The sequence below is a fragment of the Gallinula chloropus genome (assembly GCF_964237585.1).
Source record: "Gallinula chloropus genome assembly, chromosome: 3".
NCBI classification, from domain to species: domain Eukaryota; kingdom Metazoa; phylum Chordata; class Aves; order Gruiformes; family Rallidae; genus Gallinula; species Gallinula chloropus.
The window spans coordinates 41,853,282-41,872,589 of record NC_140087.1 but is presented as its reverse complement, the minus strand read 5'-3'; the positions used below and the strand labels follow the sequence as shown (position 1 = coordinate 41,872,589).

The 19,308-nt window shown below is 44.4% G+C and overlaps 1 protein-coding gene across 1 annotated transcript in view; it reads left to right on the top strand.

Moving 5' to 3' along the window:
* PCNX2 (pecanex 2) overlaps positions 1 to 19,308 on the top strand; it is a gene marked incomplete at both ends in the record, with an annotated part of 151,395 nt that overhangs the window by 125,968 nt on the left and 6,119 nt on the right. Inside the window, 7 exons of the mRNA XM_084262153.1 lie at positions 65 to 318; positions 4,524 to 4,757; positions 7,120 to 7,223; positions 15,017 to 15,161; positions 16,360 to 16,590; positions 16,935 to 17,209; positions 18,217 to 18,401. Of these exons, the coding sequence (XP_084118279.1) occupies positions 65 to 318; positions 4,524 to 4,757; positions 7,120 to 7,223; positions 15,017 to 15,161; positions 16,360 to 16,590; positions 16,935 to 17,209; positions 18,217 to 18,401 (1,428 nt within the window). The remainder of the gene's footprint in view (positions 1 to 64; positions 319 to 4,523; positions 4,758 to 7,119; positions 7,224 to 15,016; positions 15,162 to 16,359; positions 16,591 to 16,934; positions 17,210 to 18,216; positions 18,402 to 19,308) is intronic.

Below are 19,308 nucleotides of genomic sequence, written 5' to 3'. Positions count from 1 at the left end.
AGAAGTCCTTTGTTTCCTCCTCCCCCAGTAACTGGCAGCATACTCTCTTTTTCTCACTGCCAAGGGACATATTGCCAGCAGAGAGAAGTGGAAGCTATAACAGAAGGAGATGAAGACAACGAAGGCTGCTGCTGTTGTAAGCCCGGGCACTTGCCTCACTTCTTATCATGTAATGCAGCCTTTAACCTGCGGTGGCTGACATGGGAAATAACACGAACCCAGTACATCCTGGAAGGATACAGCATCATTGATAACAACGCTGCCACGATGCTGCAGGTGTTTGATCTGCGGAGAATACTTATCAGATACTACATAAAGGTAAACTCTTAGGTAGAGGGGGCTATGTTCCTAGGGAGGTCTGTCAAACAGAATTAATGCAGACTGTGTAATAGAAATAGTGAAATAGGGTTTGAAGGTTTTTGGCTTTATATTTACTGGTTTGCTCTCCTGGCAGTCAGACTGACTTCTTAGATAGGGGTAATTAATTCACATCTCCCTTTGCTGCATTTGATCCTGACCGCTTAAACTTAACAGTTAGTACAGAAAATTGCTGTCATGCTTAAGCAGGCGTCAAAAAGGTGAGTTAACATTAGCCATAAAGTCAGAGGAAGCGTTCTTACAGAGCAAAACTTCACAACAGTTTGTTATTTCTTCTTGACTTGGCCTTTCCACTGTTTTTTTCTGGCAAAGATAATTAAAAAGAAAAAAAAAAAAAGAAAATCAACAAGCATAAAGTTCTTGGGAAATCTCTGAAGGGCCGTTTCTCAAATATACTTTTTTAGTAGAGCAATCGTTTACATCACTTCTATATTTGCACTGTTATGAAGATCACAATGAGCACACAGATGTTAATTTGTCAAAATAACTGAACCTTGTAGTCCAGCAAGACATCATCATCATCTGCCAAGGCCTTTCCAGTCCAGCAAATGAAGCAATCACTGAGCTTTGTTGTCTTCTGCTGAAGCGGCACAAACCAAATGCTGCCTCCTGTGCCGTTGGTACTGCCACGGAGCCACTCACTGAAGCTCCCGACCATCCCCGACATCTCCTTCCTGCTTACATCTCTGCAGTTGTAAAAACCCTGCCAGCCTTAGGGAGAGACCTTTTGCAACTAAATTAATTCACCTTTTTTGAAAATGAGCCAACAGAGTGAAACCAAGATCATTGTCTCACAAAGCTGCTTTGATTGTGCAGTCGGTTGCTTTGTAAAATGCAGACTTGGCTTTCATAAATAGTTCTACAGGCAGTAGGGCCTGGTAACCAACCTGCTTTGTCTAATTAACAAATTAGAAACAAAACTGCACATGAGCATGGTTTATTTATTTTTCATTTTAGAAGTGGGTTTTGTGACTATAAATTAAATTGTTTTTAAGCAATGTATCTAAACTTAAACATCAACCCTGCTTGAAACTGAAATGAGTATGTTGCTACAGTTGCTTTGCTTTTAAAAGGTAACCTGAATAACCTGAACATAACCTGATGCAAGCTGATACATGACCTGCATTTGATGGCGAATGTGACTGAAAAAATTCCCAGCCTAGGCTGCAATCAAATCAGCAGCTTGTTATTTCCAAGCAGTGAAGACTTGTGCTTTGTACACTGGAACTTTTTTAGTGCCTTCAAGTCAACTAATATGTAGAGGACTTGTGGGAAGCGTGAGCTTCATCACATGGGAAGTAAAACTTAGCTGAAAGGTTCTGGACATACCTGAGAAGCAGCTGATGTGGGTGAGATGGCTTCTTAGAGAAGCCTTTGTCCCTTATGATACAGGGGTGGTTAACTGATCCTGCTTCAAGTAAAAGAGGTGTGGATTAAGGGATCTCCATGCTGCCGAGGTACAGTGTGGCTCCATCTCCGCCCATGTCCACCACCTGTGGCTTCAAGAGTGTGGAAACTGGATTTTTTGGATTTTGTTTGGATTTTTTGGTTTTGGTTGGATTTAGTTGAGGCAGTACTGTAACACTGCATTTACAGATCTTCATTCCTGAAAGGTGTCAGTCCTTTAATCTACCTCCCTTCTTAGGGAAGGATGAACAGAAGATGACAATAACCCGTTGGCAGCTTCGATATTCGTCTGCACTGGGGCTCCCTTTGGCAGAGGCAGAGCCCACACAGGAGATCCTTTCTTTGGAATGACACTTCCCAAAAGCAAGCTATAAGGAGAATTTCTTTTCCTGTTCTTTAAGTAATTAGTGTCATCCATAAACAGGAGCTTTGATAAGATTTGGTAAAATCCTTAATAGAGCCTCAAAAGGTGAGATGATTATGTGATGTATCAGATCAGCCATCATCCTGGGTTCTTTTTTTAGTATTTACCTCCTGATAAACAATATCAGAAAGAGAGGTGAGAATTCATTCCTTCCCCAGCCCACTGTCACGGGGGAATCCTCAGCTGTGAAGACCCTGTGCAGTTCCACTGTGAACATTTGAGAGCCCAGCCTCTTTTTTTAATGGTGTAGGAAAGTAACTGTAAGGAGAAGTCAGGTTAATGAGGCGGTCAGGGGACACAAGTCACAGACTCAGAAAGCGCTGAAACGACGTTTGGCAGTGACTGCCCTTCCATTGCACTGAGTGTTTGGGGTGATTCTGGATTATCCTTTGTAGCTTACAGTATTGTAAATATTGACTATATTATTCCTGAACTGCTGTATAGCTGTGGAAGTGCACTAAACATATCTAGGAAGAGCTGCTAAGAGCGGAGTTTAATTAGGTGGCGGAAGTTTTTGCTGTTTCTGTCTGATATTTCCATGCCCCCCCCTCCCCCCTCGCCCCAGCTGAATCAGCTTCTTTGTAAACACAGGTGAGAATAATGAAAAAAGCAAACTGGATTTTGAAGCTCGACAAAGGAAGGCATGGGCTTTGTTTTGGTTCTCCTGTCCTTCAAGAATAATTACCATATTGGTCTTTTAAACAATGAGTTGCACTGAGCATCTTATTCCTAATGTATTTATTTCATTTGCTGTTTCCTTGACAGCCTGGAAAGGCCTGTATTACTTCTTATAAAAGGATTTTTATTCTCCACAAATAAAGTGGGTCAGCTCCTGTAGCCATTCTGCATATATTTTGAAATAATTTCCTGCCCAACTACTGTGATATTTTCCCCTTGTGCCTCTTCCATCTCTTCTCAATAAATTCTTATTTAAACGTCCTCTTACTCAAGAAGTCTGCATTTGCTGAGTGCCGGGTTTTCAGCTCTATTGTTTCTGCATGAATCTGTTTTAAAGAGTGTATTGTTCTCCACATGCCAGGAAATTAAGGGCCCGTCCTTAGTATGTATCTGTCTGATTTGTCTTTTTTCCTCTTGAGCTTAATTTTCCTCTTGCTTGTGTAGTTTTGTACAATTTGAAAGATAAACTGTGGAGGGCATCTGGGATTTTTGAAAGGGCTGGTGGTGCTTCTCTCCTTTTTAATCCATCATACTTTCATTTTATACATTTATTTGCTTAATAGTAATTCCATTGTGGGAGTAATGTAGAACTATGTCACCTTCAGCCATGTTCATTTGCCCCTCGTTTGCTTTGGAATCCAATTCTAAATTAATATCTTTTATTAAAACAAAAATTATAATCATAAAACATTATAATGGGACTTTCCAGCTGATGCCACTTTCCTTTGCAGCACTGGATCTTCTCCTTCAGTTTCATATTCTTTAAAAAATATACTTTAAATTAGGCTTGGATAGATTATTTTCTTTATTATTATTATTATTTAATGGCCCTAGTCACAGCAGTTAGAACTTAAACTTAGAAACCCAGGCATGGATATGAGATATGAGTCTTGCTGCTTTCAAATATTTTGGCATTTGGTAAAAGAGCTCCTGCTGAATGCTGCTGCTCCTCCTTCAGTGCTTTAAAAGCCAACTGTTATATCAGTTGTCAGCTTAACCCAACATGTAAGAAGTAACCCATTATTCTTTACTGGTCTCATCGACAAATAGCAAAAATAGCGATGCTACTATATGCAGCTGTGGAAACAGGGGTTTTCAGACTCGTGTTGTAGGCATCTGTCACATCTCCCCTTTATGGGTAAGTCATGGTGGAACTGTTTCTTAAAAGATTAGCAGTGCTTCATCCCCAGAAAGCAGAAACTCTGTAGAGGGAGAAGAGTCCCGTTTTGAGCATGTGAGTGTCTACTGCTGGGTTTTTTTTCAAAATACACCTGAGCTTCTTTCCATGTCACCTTCTTGGTGTGCTGGACTCTACAACCCCACCGATGTTCAGCAGTCAACAAGTTTGAATGCTGGAACTCTGTATTCTTATCATACTCTATTGTTTGTATTAATTTTCCTGTAAGGCAGAAACAGTATTAAAAATATGACTTCTTTTTCTGTTTGCTACCTAGATACCAATTATCCTCCTCTTTCTACTTGCACAGTTTTGTGAAGTGATGATGCCAAGCAGTAAAAAACAGGAAAAATACTGGCTAGTTAGTCTGGTCCTATTTGATTTATTTTCTCATGTGTAAAATATATCTGCTGTAATCAGACGTGGAGTGACTAATGTGTTTGCACACTTTGTCCACAGAGTATAATATACTTCACAGCAAGTTCTCCCAAAATCCTTGACTGGATAAAAGATGAATCCATCCAAAAGATACTGCAGCCTTACGCCAAGTGGCATTACATTGAACGTGACCTTGCAATGTTTAACATTAACATAGATGAAGATTATGTTCCATGCCTCCAAGGAATAACAAGAGCTAGTTTCTGCAGTGTTTATCTGGACTGGATCCAGTTCTGTGCTAGAAAAAGGGTGGAGGTAAGCTTACTTTTTTGGGGTTTTTTTAGTAGTAGTTCTAGTTCTTGGGATAAGAGTTAAATGATGCATGGTAACTCTTGCTTGCTGAGGATCAGCGCAATAAAGTTTATTTCAGTTAAGCTGTCAGAGTTAAAATAAGAGGAAAACATTTGGGTTTTAGGATGGAAAAAGCATATTTTGTAGACTACTGCAAAAGCTGGGTTTTAAGGAGGGCTGGTCTTTGAATACAGAGCTAATTCCTTATTGTGAACACTTCCAATGCTGATAATTTCATCATCTCTAAAAAGTGTGGGTATAACAAGTGTTTGCAGAAGTAATGCTGGAGTGAGCTCCATTCAGGGAATGCCATCGTTCTCTCAGTGTCTGGGTATGTTTGCCAGACTTTGGTGACGTTTGTGTATCCTTTGCCTATGTTTGGGTATGGCTTCCAAAGGTTGGGAAGTACATAGCAAACTCCCTGCTAGTACAGGTCACCTCTGAGAGCTCATAATTCAAATGCAAAGCATGTCACAGAACCGTGTGAGGTGACCTCACAGCTCTAGAAGGTCAAGGGCAGGTTTTCAGCTCTGCGTTCACAGGCTTTGAGCCACTAAGATTACTGATGGTCAGCAATCATTTGGCAGAAATGCACGACTCTCTTTCCATGGCATGCTCACAATAGCCCAGAGGGAGAATAGAGTTTCAGACAAGTATATTCCTTTGATTTAATTTTCTGATTATTGCTGATCATGGCACAAAATGCAACCTGTCTCTTTCCTGCCCGCCCCGCGCTGTTACGTGGTTTCCACTCAGGATCACTAAGCGCACGTCCTGTTTGCTCCCGCTGCCCTTAGCTGGTCTAACGTTGCTGAATCTTGATGTTTCTTCTCCACTCAGTTCCTTCTCATGTCTCTAACCTTGAATACCACTCCCTCAGTTCCTCTACATATTGGTACATTGACACTGTTTTCACTGAATTGTCCATGACCTCCTACTGGGAACATGCCACCACTTACCCTTTCCCACCTCCACGTCTCCGCTCCCAAGTTCTGACACGCAAAGAATTGCTCGGTGCAGGGAAAGGCACTGTTAGGTGATGCTTGTTCAGTTATGTGGCTGAGGCTTTCATATAGAGAGTAGTAGATGTAGGGATGCCCAATAGACTTGAAACATGCCAGTTAGACTGAAAAAAGAAAATAGTGCCCAGTGCCCCCATGCACACACTTATGTATTGTTTACATTAAAATCTGCTTTTATGTAAACCTTTATGTAAACATCTTTTACCTGTGTTTCTGCAATTCACTAACTGCATAGAGGTAAAGTTCATGTTAAGATGTGAGATGTAAACAAAGCTTTGCTGTACATGCAGCTCTGAAAATCAGTGGATTTTATAGGAGCTATGATCCCCATTAGAGTTGGCTTCAGTTCTAGAGTCAAAGCAAGCTGCAAGAAACCACCTGTTGCTGGGACAGAAATAAGCCTGTATCCTCCTAAAGATTCACATTCATGAGGGGTTACTTCAGGTTTTCCTCCTGCTTGATAGCAAGGTTTTCTTTGCAAAAATGTTGGTAAAGAAACTCTCCTGAGCTAGGTTTGCTAAAAGTTTGTTTCCCCCAAACTTTTCCAGATAGATTGTTCTTCTCAAGTCTGGGTGGGAGTTTCATAAGAGCCTTGTCCCATGAAAGCTGCTGCCAGTTGCAGTGTCTCTCAGCAACAGAGTAGAATTTTAGTCTGGAGAAGAGGAGGCTGAGGGGAGACCTTATCACTGCCTACAACTACCTGAAGGGAGGTTGCAGAGAGTTGGGCGATGGTCTCTTTGGCCAGGTGACAGGAGATAGGGCAAAGGGAAATGGCACAAAGCTGTGCCAGGGCAGGTTCAGATTTGATGTTAGGAAAAAATTCTTCGCTGAAAGAGTTGTTGAGATGTGGAACAGGCTGCCCAGGGAGGTGGTTGACTCACCATCCCTGGATGTGTTTAAAAGACAGGTAGATGAGGTACTTAGAGATATGGTTTAGCATGGGACAGTAACGGTTGGACTTGATGATCTTAAAGGTCTTTTCCAACCTTGTGATTCTGTGAATGTCTGATCTGGAAAAAACAAACCAACCAGCAAACAAAATAGCCCCCAAGCTCCTCTCCCTTGGGGTCTTGCTACCTGAAGTTGAAATGTCCTGTTTCTTCTTGGTTGGCAAAATAAGCTTGTACTTTGCAGGAAGACTCTGACAGCAGTGATCTTCCTTCTTCTGTTGAATTGCAAAGAGTAAGTTTGTGTGTAGCTCTAGCTAGAAGCCAATTTTACGAACGTTACAATTTATAGTACTGCAGTGCTTTCAAGGATGATACTTGGTTCTGGAATAATGTGCTGTTCTTAAAACCTTGCAGCACCTGGACAGCGATGAGGATTCTCCTCTAGTGACGCTTTCCTTTGCCTTGTGTATACTGGGTCGAAGAGCTTTGGGAACTGCAGCTCACAATATGGCCATCAGGTAATTTTTAGGGTTCCATTTTCCTCATTTTAAAGCAAAGACCTGTTTGTCTTCTTTCCTTTGATGTGGAACCTCAGCAGAAGATTAGATCAAGGGGAAGTCTCTTTCCTTCACAAAATGTTTTTTCCTTCTGCAGTTCCTGGGCATCTTCTACTTTGGTGGGTGGGTTGCTTAATGTGGAGTATCAGCCTTGACTTCATAGAGCAAAGCATTAGAAGTTTTGCATTAGCAGAATAGGTACCAATGGTTATTGCTTGTGTTGACTCATGCCTGGCCTGGCTACCATTACTCCAGCCTCCTCCTGAAGAGGAGGAAGCTGCCAAGTACTCTGACATTTGATTAGCTAAATAACAACAAATCTGTAAGGGGCCTCCATGCCTCAGGGCTGCAGTCTGTGATCCTTGGGCAACTTCACTGTGGTGACCGAGGATGAGAGAACCTCACATGTCTTGAGACTGCAGCTTTGTCTGTTCTCAGTCTCCCTTACTCATTCAGAGCACTTCTTCCTAGGATGTCTGGGTAATTAGGATATGCTTGCTTAAGTTTATTTCTGGATATGCTCTTCACCTTGCATTTTCCTTAGGGGGTCTTCCAGTTTCACTAGCAGATCTGTGTTGTTTGGGTTTTGCAAAGTACTGTTTATGCTGGTCTAAGTATTCAGCCTGAGCAATTAATGCTACAGATAAGGCATTTTGTTAATGAAAGAATATTTACTTTATTAAAGTCTTAACTTCCCACCTATTTTTAGGTTTTTATTAGATGTATTTGAACTCCCCATGTTCACAAGAGTTTAGTACAGCAGAGAAGATCAGTAAACACAGAGTGTGGAAGTGACCTTGCTGTATTGGCACAAAGCTGTGACTAAAGCTAGCTAGCCCTCGATCAAGGCGGTCCTTAGAGAGGATTTGTCTTACTAACAAGCAAACAAAGACAGCGTGTGCAATTTGGAACGTGTTTTCTGTTAGAAGGAAAAACAGGCCTTTAAATATTCATTCTGGCTTTGTTACCCGATGTTTGTAACGTCTGTTGTCATGTCTTCCTCTTTCAGTCAGTCACACAAAGCGTGTTTGTAGCCCACATGCCTTATTTCTGGGTGTGCTGCTGCTTTCTGCTTTCTAAAGGGGCTTTGTCATCTCTTTTCTGCTAGTCTTTGCACATCCCCTTCCTCCAGTAGGTTTCCCATGACGGAGGGGCTGGAACTAGATGATCTTTGAGGTCCCTTCCAGCCCAAAGCATTCTGTGATTCTATGATTCTGGGTTAAGTTTCCTCTGCCTTCATTTCTAAGCACTCAAGTAAGGGTGTTTGATGCTTAGTAAGTCATTGGTATTTCTGAAATTGCCCAAAATGATCCAAATCTCAGAATTTGGGAACATGGCAGAAAAGTTGATGTGCATTTGTGATTTTTTTTTTCCCCCTTTCTTTTTTCCTGAGAAAAGATTAAAGAAAATTTGATCTGGAGCTGCAATAGATATGTCACAGTGATATTAGAAATGCATCTAAAAATATCACAGACGCTTCCTAAAACTGTCATCACATTGCATGTACTTTCCACAGGATCTTAAAACCTTCATTACAGTGTTTTGGCACTGGTACAGATACCGTAACAATGTCACCTGTTTTTATTGGCTTGTGTGGTCAGTAGCTAATGGAAAGAGGTAATATTATCAGAGACTTTCCAAAGCTTAACATGGAAAGCATGAATGTTTAAGGTAATTATTTGCAAAGTCGTCTGTAAAGATTTGAAGAGTAATTGCAGGAGTCAGCTATCCCATGCTGGTTTAAAATCTGGAAAACTGCCAGGGTACCAAAGTAGTTTCTGTCTTTTTGGTGAGCTCCATGCTCAGAAATACTTATCTTGGGGAGAAAAGGTCTGCAGGAGGGGTAAAGAATGCAGTAGTCATATGCACTGCACAGCTCCATCCCAGTTTTTCTGAATTTATTCTGTATAACCCTGTACCTTAAGAGTCCCGATTTTCTTTTTATTAAGAAAGTGCTCCAGGGCAGTATTGAATCATTGCATTTTTAAATGTATTTTGTGACATAAAAGGGATTAAGTGGAAGCTTCTGTCAATATCTTTTTCAGTGCTGCTTCACAAAAGCTTTCCCTGTGAAAAAGTGTGTCACTTACCCACCTGGTTAAATTACCTTTAATACATTTCAACTGTCAGAAAAAGGGTTTTTTTTGGGGGGAAAAAAAAAGGAACTTTGAGTAGCACAATTCAAGTTATAAATTGCTGCAGCTATAAAACACTGCTTTAGCTTGGTGAAATATGTTTATTCTGGCCTTAAAGAATTTATATATTTATTTTCATGAACAAAACCAATGTAGCAGAAATTACTAACTGAGGCCAGAAGTGGCTACGCTACCCTCTGACATCAAGACCTCTAATCAACAGAAGTGCCCCCAGTACATTCTCTCCAGCACAGAGGGCAGTTCTTACCGTCCTTGCTGGGTTTCCTGCTTCACAGGGATCTTCACAACTTCTTTAAGCACAGAGCAGCAGCAAGTCAGCCAGACTCCGATAGGAATGCAGCAGTATGGCACACCGGGGGAAGGGGGTATTGTCCAACACCTGCAGCGCTGCCGGGGCCAGGAAATGGTCCTGAGGATTCACTTTAGGCTGTGGTGGCGGGTGTCCCTCCCCTCTCTCTGTGTTTGATGGAGACGCAGCAGCTCTTATAGAGAGTAGTGATTCAGAGTGAAATTGCTGGTTCTCACCCCCAGTTCTCAGGCTGCCGCAGGTCTGTGTTCAGTCAGATGGGAGAGAAGGACTTAAGGTCCTCAGAAGCCCGAGGCGTCGGATTTTAGGTGACGTTTCGCATCCCTTTCCCTTGGAAAGGCAGCATGATATTTTGGGGACCTTTTGGAGCCCATTGGCTGATGAAGAGGGTTCTAATTTGTGGTGGAGGCATGTCAGAACAGGAGTGATTCCACAGCCTGTCTGCCTGAGGGGGACATACTGCCTGCATGGCTGTGGGGAGCTGGCTCACCTTGGGAGAGATCTGGGCTCCTGACACACGCGCTGTCACACTCAAGTGCTCACCTACAAAAACTTTAGGTTTCTCTGGTAAGCACTGACCTTGAATTTCATCTCAGGACTTTCTATCAGTTCTGGCTGCAAATCATCTTATGTACAACATTGCTAGAGGTTTCGTGATGAGTTTGAGATGAAGGATCTCCTGGGGAGGGTCCAGAGGAGGGCTACGAAGATGATTAAAGGACTGCAGCATCTCCTCTACAAAGACAGGCTGAAAGAACTGGGGCTAAGAGGGTATCTTATTGTTTATAAATATCTTAAGTGTGGGACACAAGGGGAAATGGCCAGCCTCTTTTCAGTGGTCTGTGGAGACAGGACAAGGGTCAGTGGCTGCAAGTTGGAGCACAGGAAGTTCTGCACCAACATGCAGAAGAACTTTTACACAGTGAGGGTGACAGAGCCCTGGGACAGGCTGCCCAGGGAGATGGTGGAGTCTCCTTCTCTGGAGATATTCAACATTTGTCTGGACACCTATCTGTGCGACCTGTCCTACAGAACCTGGTTTGGCAGGGGGATTGGACCCGATGATCTCCTGAGGTCCCTTCCAACCCCTATGATTCTGGGATGGCCAGATAAGCGTTGTAGTCTTCTCCTCCTCATGCTTATTTCCCTGAAGTGTTTCAGATGTGTCCAACGTGAGCAAACTAGCCAAGGATCTCTGCTCTGTGGTCATGTTTTGTTCTTGGGGTAACTGTGCAGGTGGTAGGAAACTTTCTCTGGGCTAAGTCTACCCCTGGCTGTGTCCTGAGTGCCAGCCATCCAGCTGCAGCACAGAAAGAGTAATGTGAAGGTACCATCACCCTGAGCTGTGCACTGCGGATTTGAGATTCGAGTTTACATTGTGTATGTAAACTACCAATTTGTTCTCATTTACACATGATTTTGTCTAATCTATTAATCAGTAAATGTCACTGTGTAAACCAAGGTTTTAAATGCTCTTATATAATGTATGTAAATAATTATTCAGCATACCTGTTCATGCAAATGTCAGCAGAAACCCAGCATTAACGCTAGATTACACAATAAATGCATTCATTAAGAAGGCAGAACATTGCTATGCAAATCACCTGCTCTTTTAAACTGTCATTAGGAGGCAGCCTGCACAAAATGCAATTTGAAGAGTGACACGGCATTACCATTCATTTATTCAAAAGTGAGTGATATGTTTAGGTCTGTGGTTGTAAAAAAGACCAAAACCCCCTCGTAATCTTACTCAGTCACTACACCTAAATAAGTAAATGTTTAGGAGATGTTCCCAATTTGGAAAAAATGTAACATTCTCTTGGTAAAGCATCTCCCATCAGGTGCTTCCAACACTACTGAGCCTGGATGCCAAGGTCCCCTGAGCTCCTTCTGGGTGTTACCAGTCCGTGTAGACAGAGGCTCACTCCGGGGAAGGCCTCTGCCTGGCAGAGGAACCGCTGCTCCCCCTGAAGCCCAGGGAAGCAGCCAGCCCCACTTGCCCCGCCCCTCCCGGACACCATGTTGTACCACCCAGCATCTGAGGGGAAGGAGGCAGAGGGCACGGGACATGGAGCACAGTGCTGCATCGCTCGTGGGACTTGAGGCAGCCAGCGCAGCTGGATGTTGTCATACGTAGTTGCTGCTGAGCAGAGAAGTGGGGGAGAAAAGTTTGACTCAGCTTACGGCCACTGTTAGCTAAAGTACCCAATTTAGAAGGGCTGTCATTGAAAATATTGGGTGTGCAAAATACACACAGGCTGTTTTCACGAGCTCATTAGTCTTCACCTATCCCACTTTCAGGCTTGCATCAAATGCTTTCAGCTTCAGCTGTCGGAGCACCGTGAGGGCTGCAGGAGGAAGTATTTGCTTTGGCTCTGTTGCCCTCCCTCCGGTATTTGTGGTGCTACTTAATCCCCTCCTTTCTGCACAGCCCATGGTTCCCACACACCTACGAGTTCTAAAATAGCTGGCAGTTGTGACAGCAGCTTTTCAGGTTCTCAGCTCAGAGGGTTACAAATGTTGCCAGAAATAGTAGTTCTGTCTCCTCCTGATGAAGGTCGTTCCTTTGGCGTGTGAGTTCACCTTCACTCGGGCTTGACTACAGCAGCTTACTAAGGGAAGGATGCTAAAACTGGGCCAAGAATGCAGCAGCACCTTTGAGTTAGGCCTCAGATCAAAGCTGTTAGCTTTACAGCTTCCTTATAATCTCATTAGAGTCTGGAGGAGAGAGCACAACAATGGGAAGAATAACAACGGCTGTCTCTTATGTGGATTAAGGGCCCCGTGTTACAGGAGGAATGGCTTGAGATAGTGTCACATTATAGGCAGAGCGTACCCAAAAGCCTCATTACGATTGGCAGGAGAATAAAGGACGTCCCTGGGTTTGTGAATACAGCAATTGCCTCCAGGCCTCTCTGGTGGAAAATACGATCTATAAAATAATTGACTCTCAGCCCCTCACAAGTACTGCTGCTGCTGCTTGGCTCCTTGCAGCAGTCATATTTGTTCTTAAAATCGCTGGTTAGAGAACTTATTATGCAGAGGGATGAGAAATGGATGAATGTGCACTAGCTAAGCACAGTGAGAGCTGTGTGTGCTCCCCTCCGCTCCCTCTGCTGATGCCCAGCTGCAGTTTGCAAAGCTGTCCTAGCCCTGGCCTTGCTTTCAGCAGGTACTGCCGTTCCCAGCAGCCTGGTTAGCATGTGCTGATGCCTCTGAGGTACTTAGATGTGAATGCAAATTCTGTCTCTGCTCTGTCATTCAGATTTGGCTCCAAGAGCCTCTAATGATATAAAAACCAGTTCTCTCTCCTGCCTGTTCCTCCTGTCATCCCAGCCAGCTTTTTGGAGGAAATACAGGGGGTGTGATGTGAGGAGAAACTAAACTACAGATCAGCATCAGGTGCAGAGTTCAAGGTAGTTCTTTTCGATTTCATGCTGGGAAGAATGCTTAGAGACAGAAGTGGTTTTCCAGGCAAGGATTCAGTTGTGTATGCTGGATGTTGTCTCATGGGCTGGCAAGTGAAAGGACCCTTCCTGATTCATAGCCTGTTGAAAGGAGATGGTGGTCACATATTCCACCACACTGGTGGCACCCACCTTTTTTTCTTCCCCCTCCCTAACTGGTTTATTCTAGGGATTTCCTAGCCATTAAGCAGGGTTTGAGCATATTACCATTTTCTGAACCGTGGAGGTGATTGCTTGAATGTCAGTGGGGATCAGGACCCGCTCCTCAAAGACACATAATAACTCCCATTGAAATCAGCCTTTGAATGTTGTGAGGATCTGAGTGCAAGTGCCTGTCTCACACGGGCATGTTTTAATATGTAACTCGGTACTAATAAATGCAAATGGGTGAAGAATTCACAAGAGCTTCCCCTTACTCCTCACGTTCCCAGCAGCAACAGCCGCCCTGCCTTCCAGGCTGGCCTTGGTCCCACTGATTAGTTGATTTGTATTACATGGCACTTTCGTGGAGAAAATTGGGACCCAGCTGTTTTTCTGGTAACCACAAATCTCTCTTTCCATTTCCATTTCTAAAACGTGCTACCCACTAAGGGCAAAATTGGAATGTGTCTGAGCTGAAGACAGGCCAAGCAGTCTCCCAGTCTCCCTTTCCCCTCTTTTTCTTTTTTCTTTTCCTAAAATAATTAAGAAAGCTCAATTATATGGAAAGATGATGCGCTCTCAGGAGAAAGCCTGGTGGGTGGTAATGAAAACCACTAATGTCTTAATGCAGCTTCTCCTCAGAGCCTTTATGGTCTGAAAAAAATCAACTGTTGTAAGAGTGAGTAAAGTCCTGGCAGGCAGATGCACCCGTGTCCTGCGGGTTTGCGAGAGGGGCCTGTTTTTGTTATAGACAGTTCTGTTTTCCTCAAGTTTGGGCTCCCTTCTTTGGGGCAGCGTCAGGGCAGCAGTCCTGTCATGTCAGCAGCTGTGGTGTCATTGTGGGAAGCTTGCGATTTGGGGTGCAGATTGGAGCTGAAGGCTGGTGGTTCCCCTTCACGAAGCCCTTGTGCGACCTTTTCCTAACTACTGCTCGATTTTGTAGCTCTTACCTCTTGCTTAAGCCTTGTGTCCAGACCAGCCGTGACCCCAGGTCAGGCAGGACTGGCTACACCTAGTTTCTTGTATTAGAAAAAGATTCCCGGTGCGCATGTGCTTTGGGGCTCGTTGTTCCAGCTTGGAATGGCTGCTGTTGGATTCAGGCTCTCACCATTTGCTCCACACTGCCTGAAACTTACTGTGTTCTTCTGAGTACATCGGGTTTCACGCTCGTGCCTGGGTTGGAGGTTCATGGCAAGAGTCTCACATTTGCTGAGAATATCTTTTACAGCTTTTTTTTTTTGTTTAAATTTTAACTTTGCAAGGGGAGCCACTAAGAGTCACAGGGCTGATGACTAAGCTTCCAAATGTGAGGGGGCAGCTGCTTCTGCCTGAGCAGGGTTGCAGAGCACCCAATCTCTTTGGCACAGCCGCAGAGAAGCAGCAACCTAAGGCGCCCAGTGGCCCTGCCACCCATCCTTAGGACATCCGTTGTTCCAGGTGCCACTCTCATTTTTGGGGCCAGTTGTTTTCAGTGCAAGCAGAAGGAAAACCACCGCCCCTGAGGAATGCTTTCTCACTAGAAATATGCGACGTGACCCCTGCTTTATACCCACTGCAGGAGCTCCCCTGCACCAGGGGGCACCAGTCAGTGCACAGCTCAGCATGGGGGCTGGGGGCTGGCAGGGGTCCAGCTTGGCGAGATGGGAATGACTTCTAGGAGTGACTGCTGCCTTTCTCTTCCAGCTTGGACTCTTTTCTTTATGGGCTCCACGCACTGTTCAAAGGAGACTTTCGGATAGCAGCAAAAGATGAGTGGGTCTTTGCAGACATGGATCTGTTGCATAAGGTGGTTGCCCCAGCAATCCGAATGTCTCTGAAGCTACACCAGGTAGGGGCTCTGATTAATTTTTACTTTTAACTTTCATTACCACGTCTCTTTCCTTAGGGAAACATGGGGAACCTTAGAAACGGTTCAAAGAAAAGAGAAAGAAAGGGAAAGAGTACTTGTTGCCTTGTTCTGAGACACTTCCTTAACCCAACTGGAAAAGCCCGAAATGAAAAAAAAACAACTTGGCATCTGTTTATTTTGCATTCTCTTGATTTTCTTTCCTGTACCCACTGGCAGGCGACTGGGAGCCATTCACATTGCAGAGCCTGACCCTGCATTTTCATTTAAACACAACCGAGTGCCATGCCCTGTCTTACTGGCGTGGATACCACAAAGATGGCTTCTGGATTGAAAAGAAATACATTGATTAGATTAATTTCATTGCTAATTTGTGAGTCCTTTAGTGAATGTTGACACACATGTAATGCTTCCATATGTTCAAAGGCACAGCTTGAGAGGAGAGCAGTTTGAAGGGTTGGTGTCATGACTGATGATGTCAGGCTGTTTCTGGCCCCATTCTGTTTTCAGTTGTCTGGCACACCTCTGCTGAAGTTGCTCCAGTCTCTTCAGGTCAACCCCTGGATAGCTTGGAGTTGATGATGTTCTTGCTCTGGCACGTTGTGATGTAGTATCACGTGCTTTTGTCCCGCACGATGCCTGTAATTGCTCTGAGTGTAGCAGAAGCGGAATGTAACCGCTGGGAATTGGTATCGGAGAACCTGAGCAGTGATCTCAGTGACTGTTAATGCTGCCTGTGCTGCTGCGTGACAGCTACAGCAGTAGCACAATATTGTGCTGTCTGCTGATGGGTTCCCAGTCTGTGCTCTTGGTGGTGGTTTTTCATGAATAAAAATAAGGATTGCTGCAAGAACTGTGGCCTGCCTCAGGTGATTCCCATCTCTAGCTTACCCAAAAATATTCTGCCTCCTGCAGCCTCCCACTCTATAAAATGAGCTGGAATTGTCCTTGTCCAGGGGAGACATGAGTTCAAAACAGGTCACAATAAAACAGAAACCCAGCCTTTCTGTATTACTGTTAAATTAATTGTCCTGGGGAACCAAAGACACGCTGTATTGAAAGGCAAGTCACTTGTGCAGCCAGCTGTTTGCAAACCAGGATTCTATTCACTGTTTTGTTTTATTCATTGTGCTTTCACAAATACACCTGACCTTTCCAATACTTCTTCCTGCACTACCAGGACCAGTTCACCTGCCCAGATGAGTATGAGGACCCAGCAGTTTTGTATGAAGCCATCCAGTCTTTCGAAGAGAAGGTTGTCATTTGTCACGAAGGGGACCCAGCCTGGCGCAGCGCCGTACTCTCCAACAGAGAGGAGCTGCTCACCCTGAGACACGTGGTAGATGAAGGAGCAGATGAGTACAAAGTTATCATGCTCCACAAAAGCTACTTGAGCTTCAAGGTTATCAAGGTACACATACCATCCTTCTAATATCGCAGTAATTTAGGGCTGTGTTCACTGGAGCTATTTCTGAATGACTTGGCCAAAAGGAGAGGTCGATAGTAGCTATCAGAGTAGGGACTGAAGTCTGGAAGAGCTCTCCTCAGTTGGCCTCTGTTCTGCACCTCTATGCTTGTGTCTCTGAAATATATCCCAGGCTTTCCCAAGCAGTACCTGCAGGAGTTCATAAAGCCTGTTGGTGCAGACACGAGGAGTTTGCACACAGCTCCTGCTGTTCCACCTAGACTGTGTAGCTCTGCATCTTGAGTAGCAAATGTTTTCACATCACCCACGTGTTTTTAACCTACCTGTAGGTCAACAAGGAGTGTGTCAGAGGGCTTTGGGCTGGGCAGCAGCAGGAACTGATCTTCTTACGCAATCGTAACCCGGAGAGAGGAAGCATCCAGAACAATAAACAGGTCTTGAGGAACTTAATTAATTCTTCATGTGATCAGCCACTGGGATATCCAATGTACGTTTCCCCTTTAACCACCTCGTACCTTGGGACACACAGCCAGCTGAGGAACATTTGGGGGGGACCTGTCAGTTTGGACAACATTAAAAAGTGGTTCAGATCCAAATGGTTAAGGTAGGTGTTAAATTTTGCCTATGCAGATACTGACCTCGCAGTCTTGGTTTCATGTATTTTCTGTTAGAGCAGAGCACGTTTGTTCTGTAAAAGTTTAATTGCAGGTAACTGAGAATAGAACAAAACAGCCCCACAGATGTGGCTGAAAGGAAATTCATTAACTCATTCACAGCTTTTAGGCCAAGTTCTCTTTGTGTTCAACAAGATTCATTATCACATCAGTTAGTGCTACAGACATTTCCCTTATTCCAGGGAATGTTACTGTTTGCTCCCTGTAAATAAGAGTACTCTTTCTGTAACTCAGCGACACGTCAGAACGTGAGTAAATGAGCTGGCCAGTGCTCCAAAGCTTTGGCAGTAGAGGTGATCACCCCCAAGTCACTGTTCTTCAGCAGAACACATCTAAAAATGTACTTACCATCCACCAAAACTGCCTGCCTTCCCCCAGGCACGCGTGATCCATATCTGACACGTTCCAGCTCTCCTTTCCTACAGGCACTTTTCATAGAGCAGGAACTCGCTCTTGTCTCATTCCCTCCACCTGCCCTGTCATTGCTGGGGCTGAGAAGAGGCAGGGGACTGTGGAGAGACTGCGGGAGCCAGCTGGCATGCCAAGACCTATGCTAAAATATCAGTGGTTTAATGTGCTCATTTCCTACCATGGAGGTCATTCCCACTGGGCTCCCTCCAGCCCATTCCTCTTTTTTGCTACTTGCTTACCTCATGCAAAGTTGACCTTTAGAGACCACTGTAATGTGAGGGAGTCCTAAGGTCTTGCAGGGCTCCAAAGCCATTTAAGACAGACAAGGAAAGATTCAGTTTGTGTCGTACGTACCAATTTGTTTCAGGTAAGCTTAACACGTCACCACCTTTGTCACCTCATACAATGTCAAAGACCTGCAGTGGTACGAGAGAGCGCGATTACACAGTCTGAGGGCGCCTGACAATGGTGGCACAAATTTTTGGGCATAATAAACGTCTGACGCTGCGTGTGTTCCCACAAACAGGATGCGGAAGGACTGCCATGCAGCCCACCACGAGAGAGGCAACGGTGAGGAGGTGGAGAGCGGAGGGGGGGCCTCGTCTAACGGCAATTCCACAGGCAATTCCAGCCAGAGCAGTAGCTCGCAGCCCACCAGAGACGGAACTCCTCAGCTGCAAGCTTCGTCTCAAGAAGTCCACCAGCGTGCAGGTACCCGCACAGTTTACTTGGCTGTTTCTGCAGTCTTCCTCTGAGGGGCCGCGTAGGCAGATGCTTTTGGGGCGTGCTTGTATCCAGTGGGAAACTCTTAGAAATCTGAGAGTGCTTTGTCTTTCCCAATGACCCAGCAGCACGTGTAGGAGATGGCTTCCTGATACTGTTCCAGGTATTTACTGGGGGGCTGCGAGACAAAGGTGATTCACCAGAGGTTCCTCTGTGGAGCTCCGTTGTGTGTAACTTTTGGGCTAGGAGGTGCCACAAACCCCGCCAGTGTGAGAAATGCAGATGGGAGGGAGCCTACAGCTATGATGCCACTGGAAGCCCGTGGTTATTGGCGGCTGGGGAACAGCAGAAGTGAAAAGTTGTGGAACTCTTAATCACCTTGGAAGGGCCGTGATGATTTATTTGAGGAATTGGTTCGGCTGCTCATCAGCGCGTGTGGAGAACAAACAGACAGGAAATAACTTCTTGTGTCTGTACCGCAGTTACCAGGAGAAAATTAATTCTTGCCAATCATTCTGTCAGCTAACAGCTGAGCCCTTAAATATTAAATTATGGATTCATAATGTATCCATAAAACATGGATTCGTATTAAGTTACAGATTCAAAAGTACTTCAGACGTATTTACAAGGTAGAACTACTGCCCTTCACATTGGAGATATACGTTAAGTTTGGCAGCGGGTTGCTGTGAGATCAGGACTTGTAATGCAAAGCCAATTAACTCAGCCTTTCAACAAGTTGTGGTATTAGTCTATAAATTAAAGCAGAGAACTGGAGGGGTTATGACACTTGTTTTCTTCCCATTAGATCATTTTGACCTGTCATTAAAGATAATGGACGGGCCTGGAGAAAAATCTTGCCCTGAATATAAATCAAGTTGTAAGAATAAAATAACTG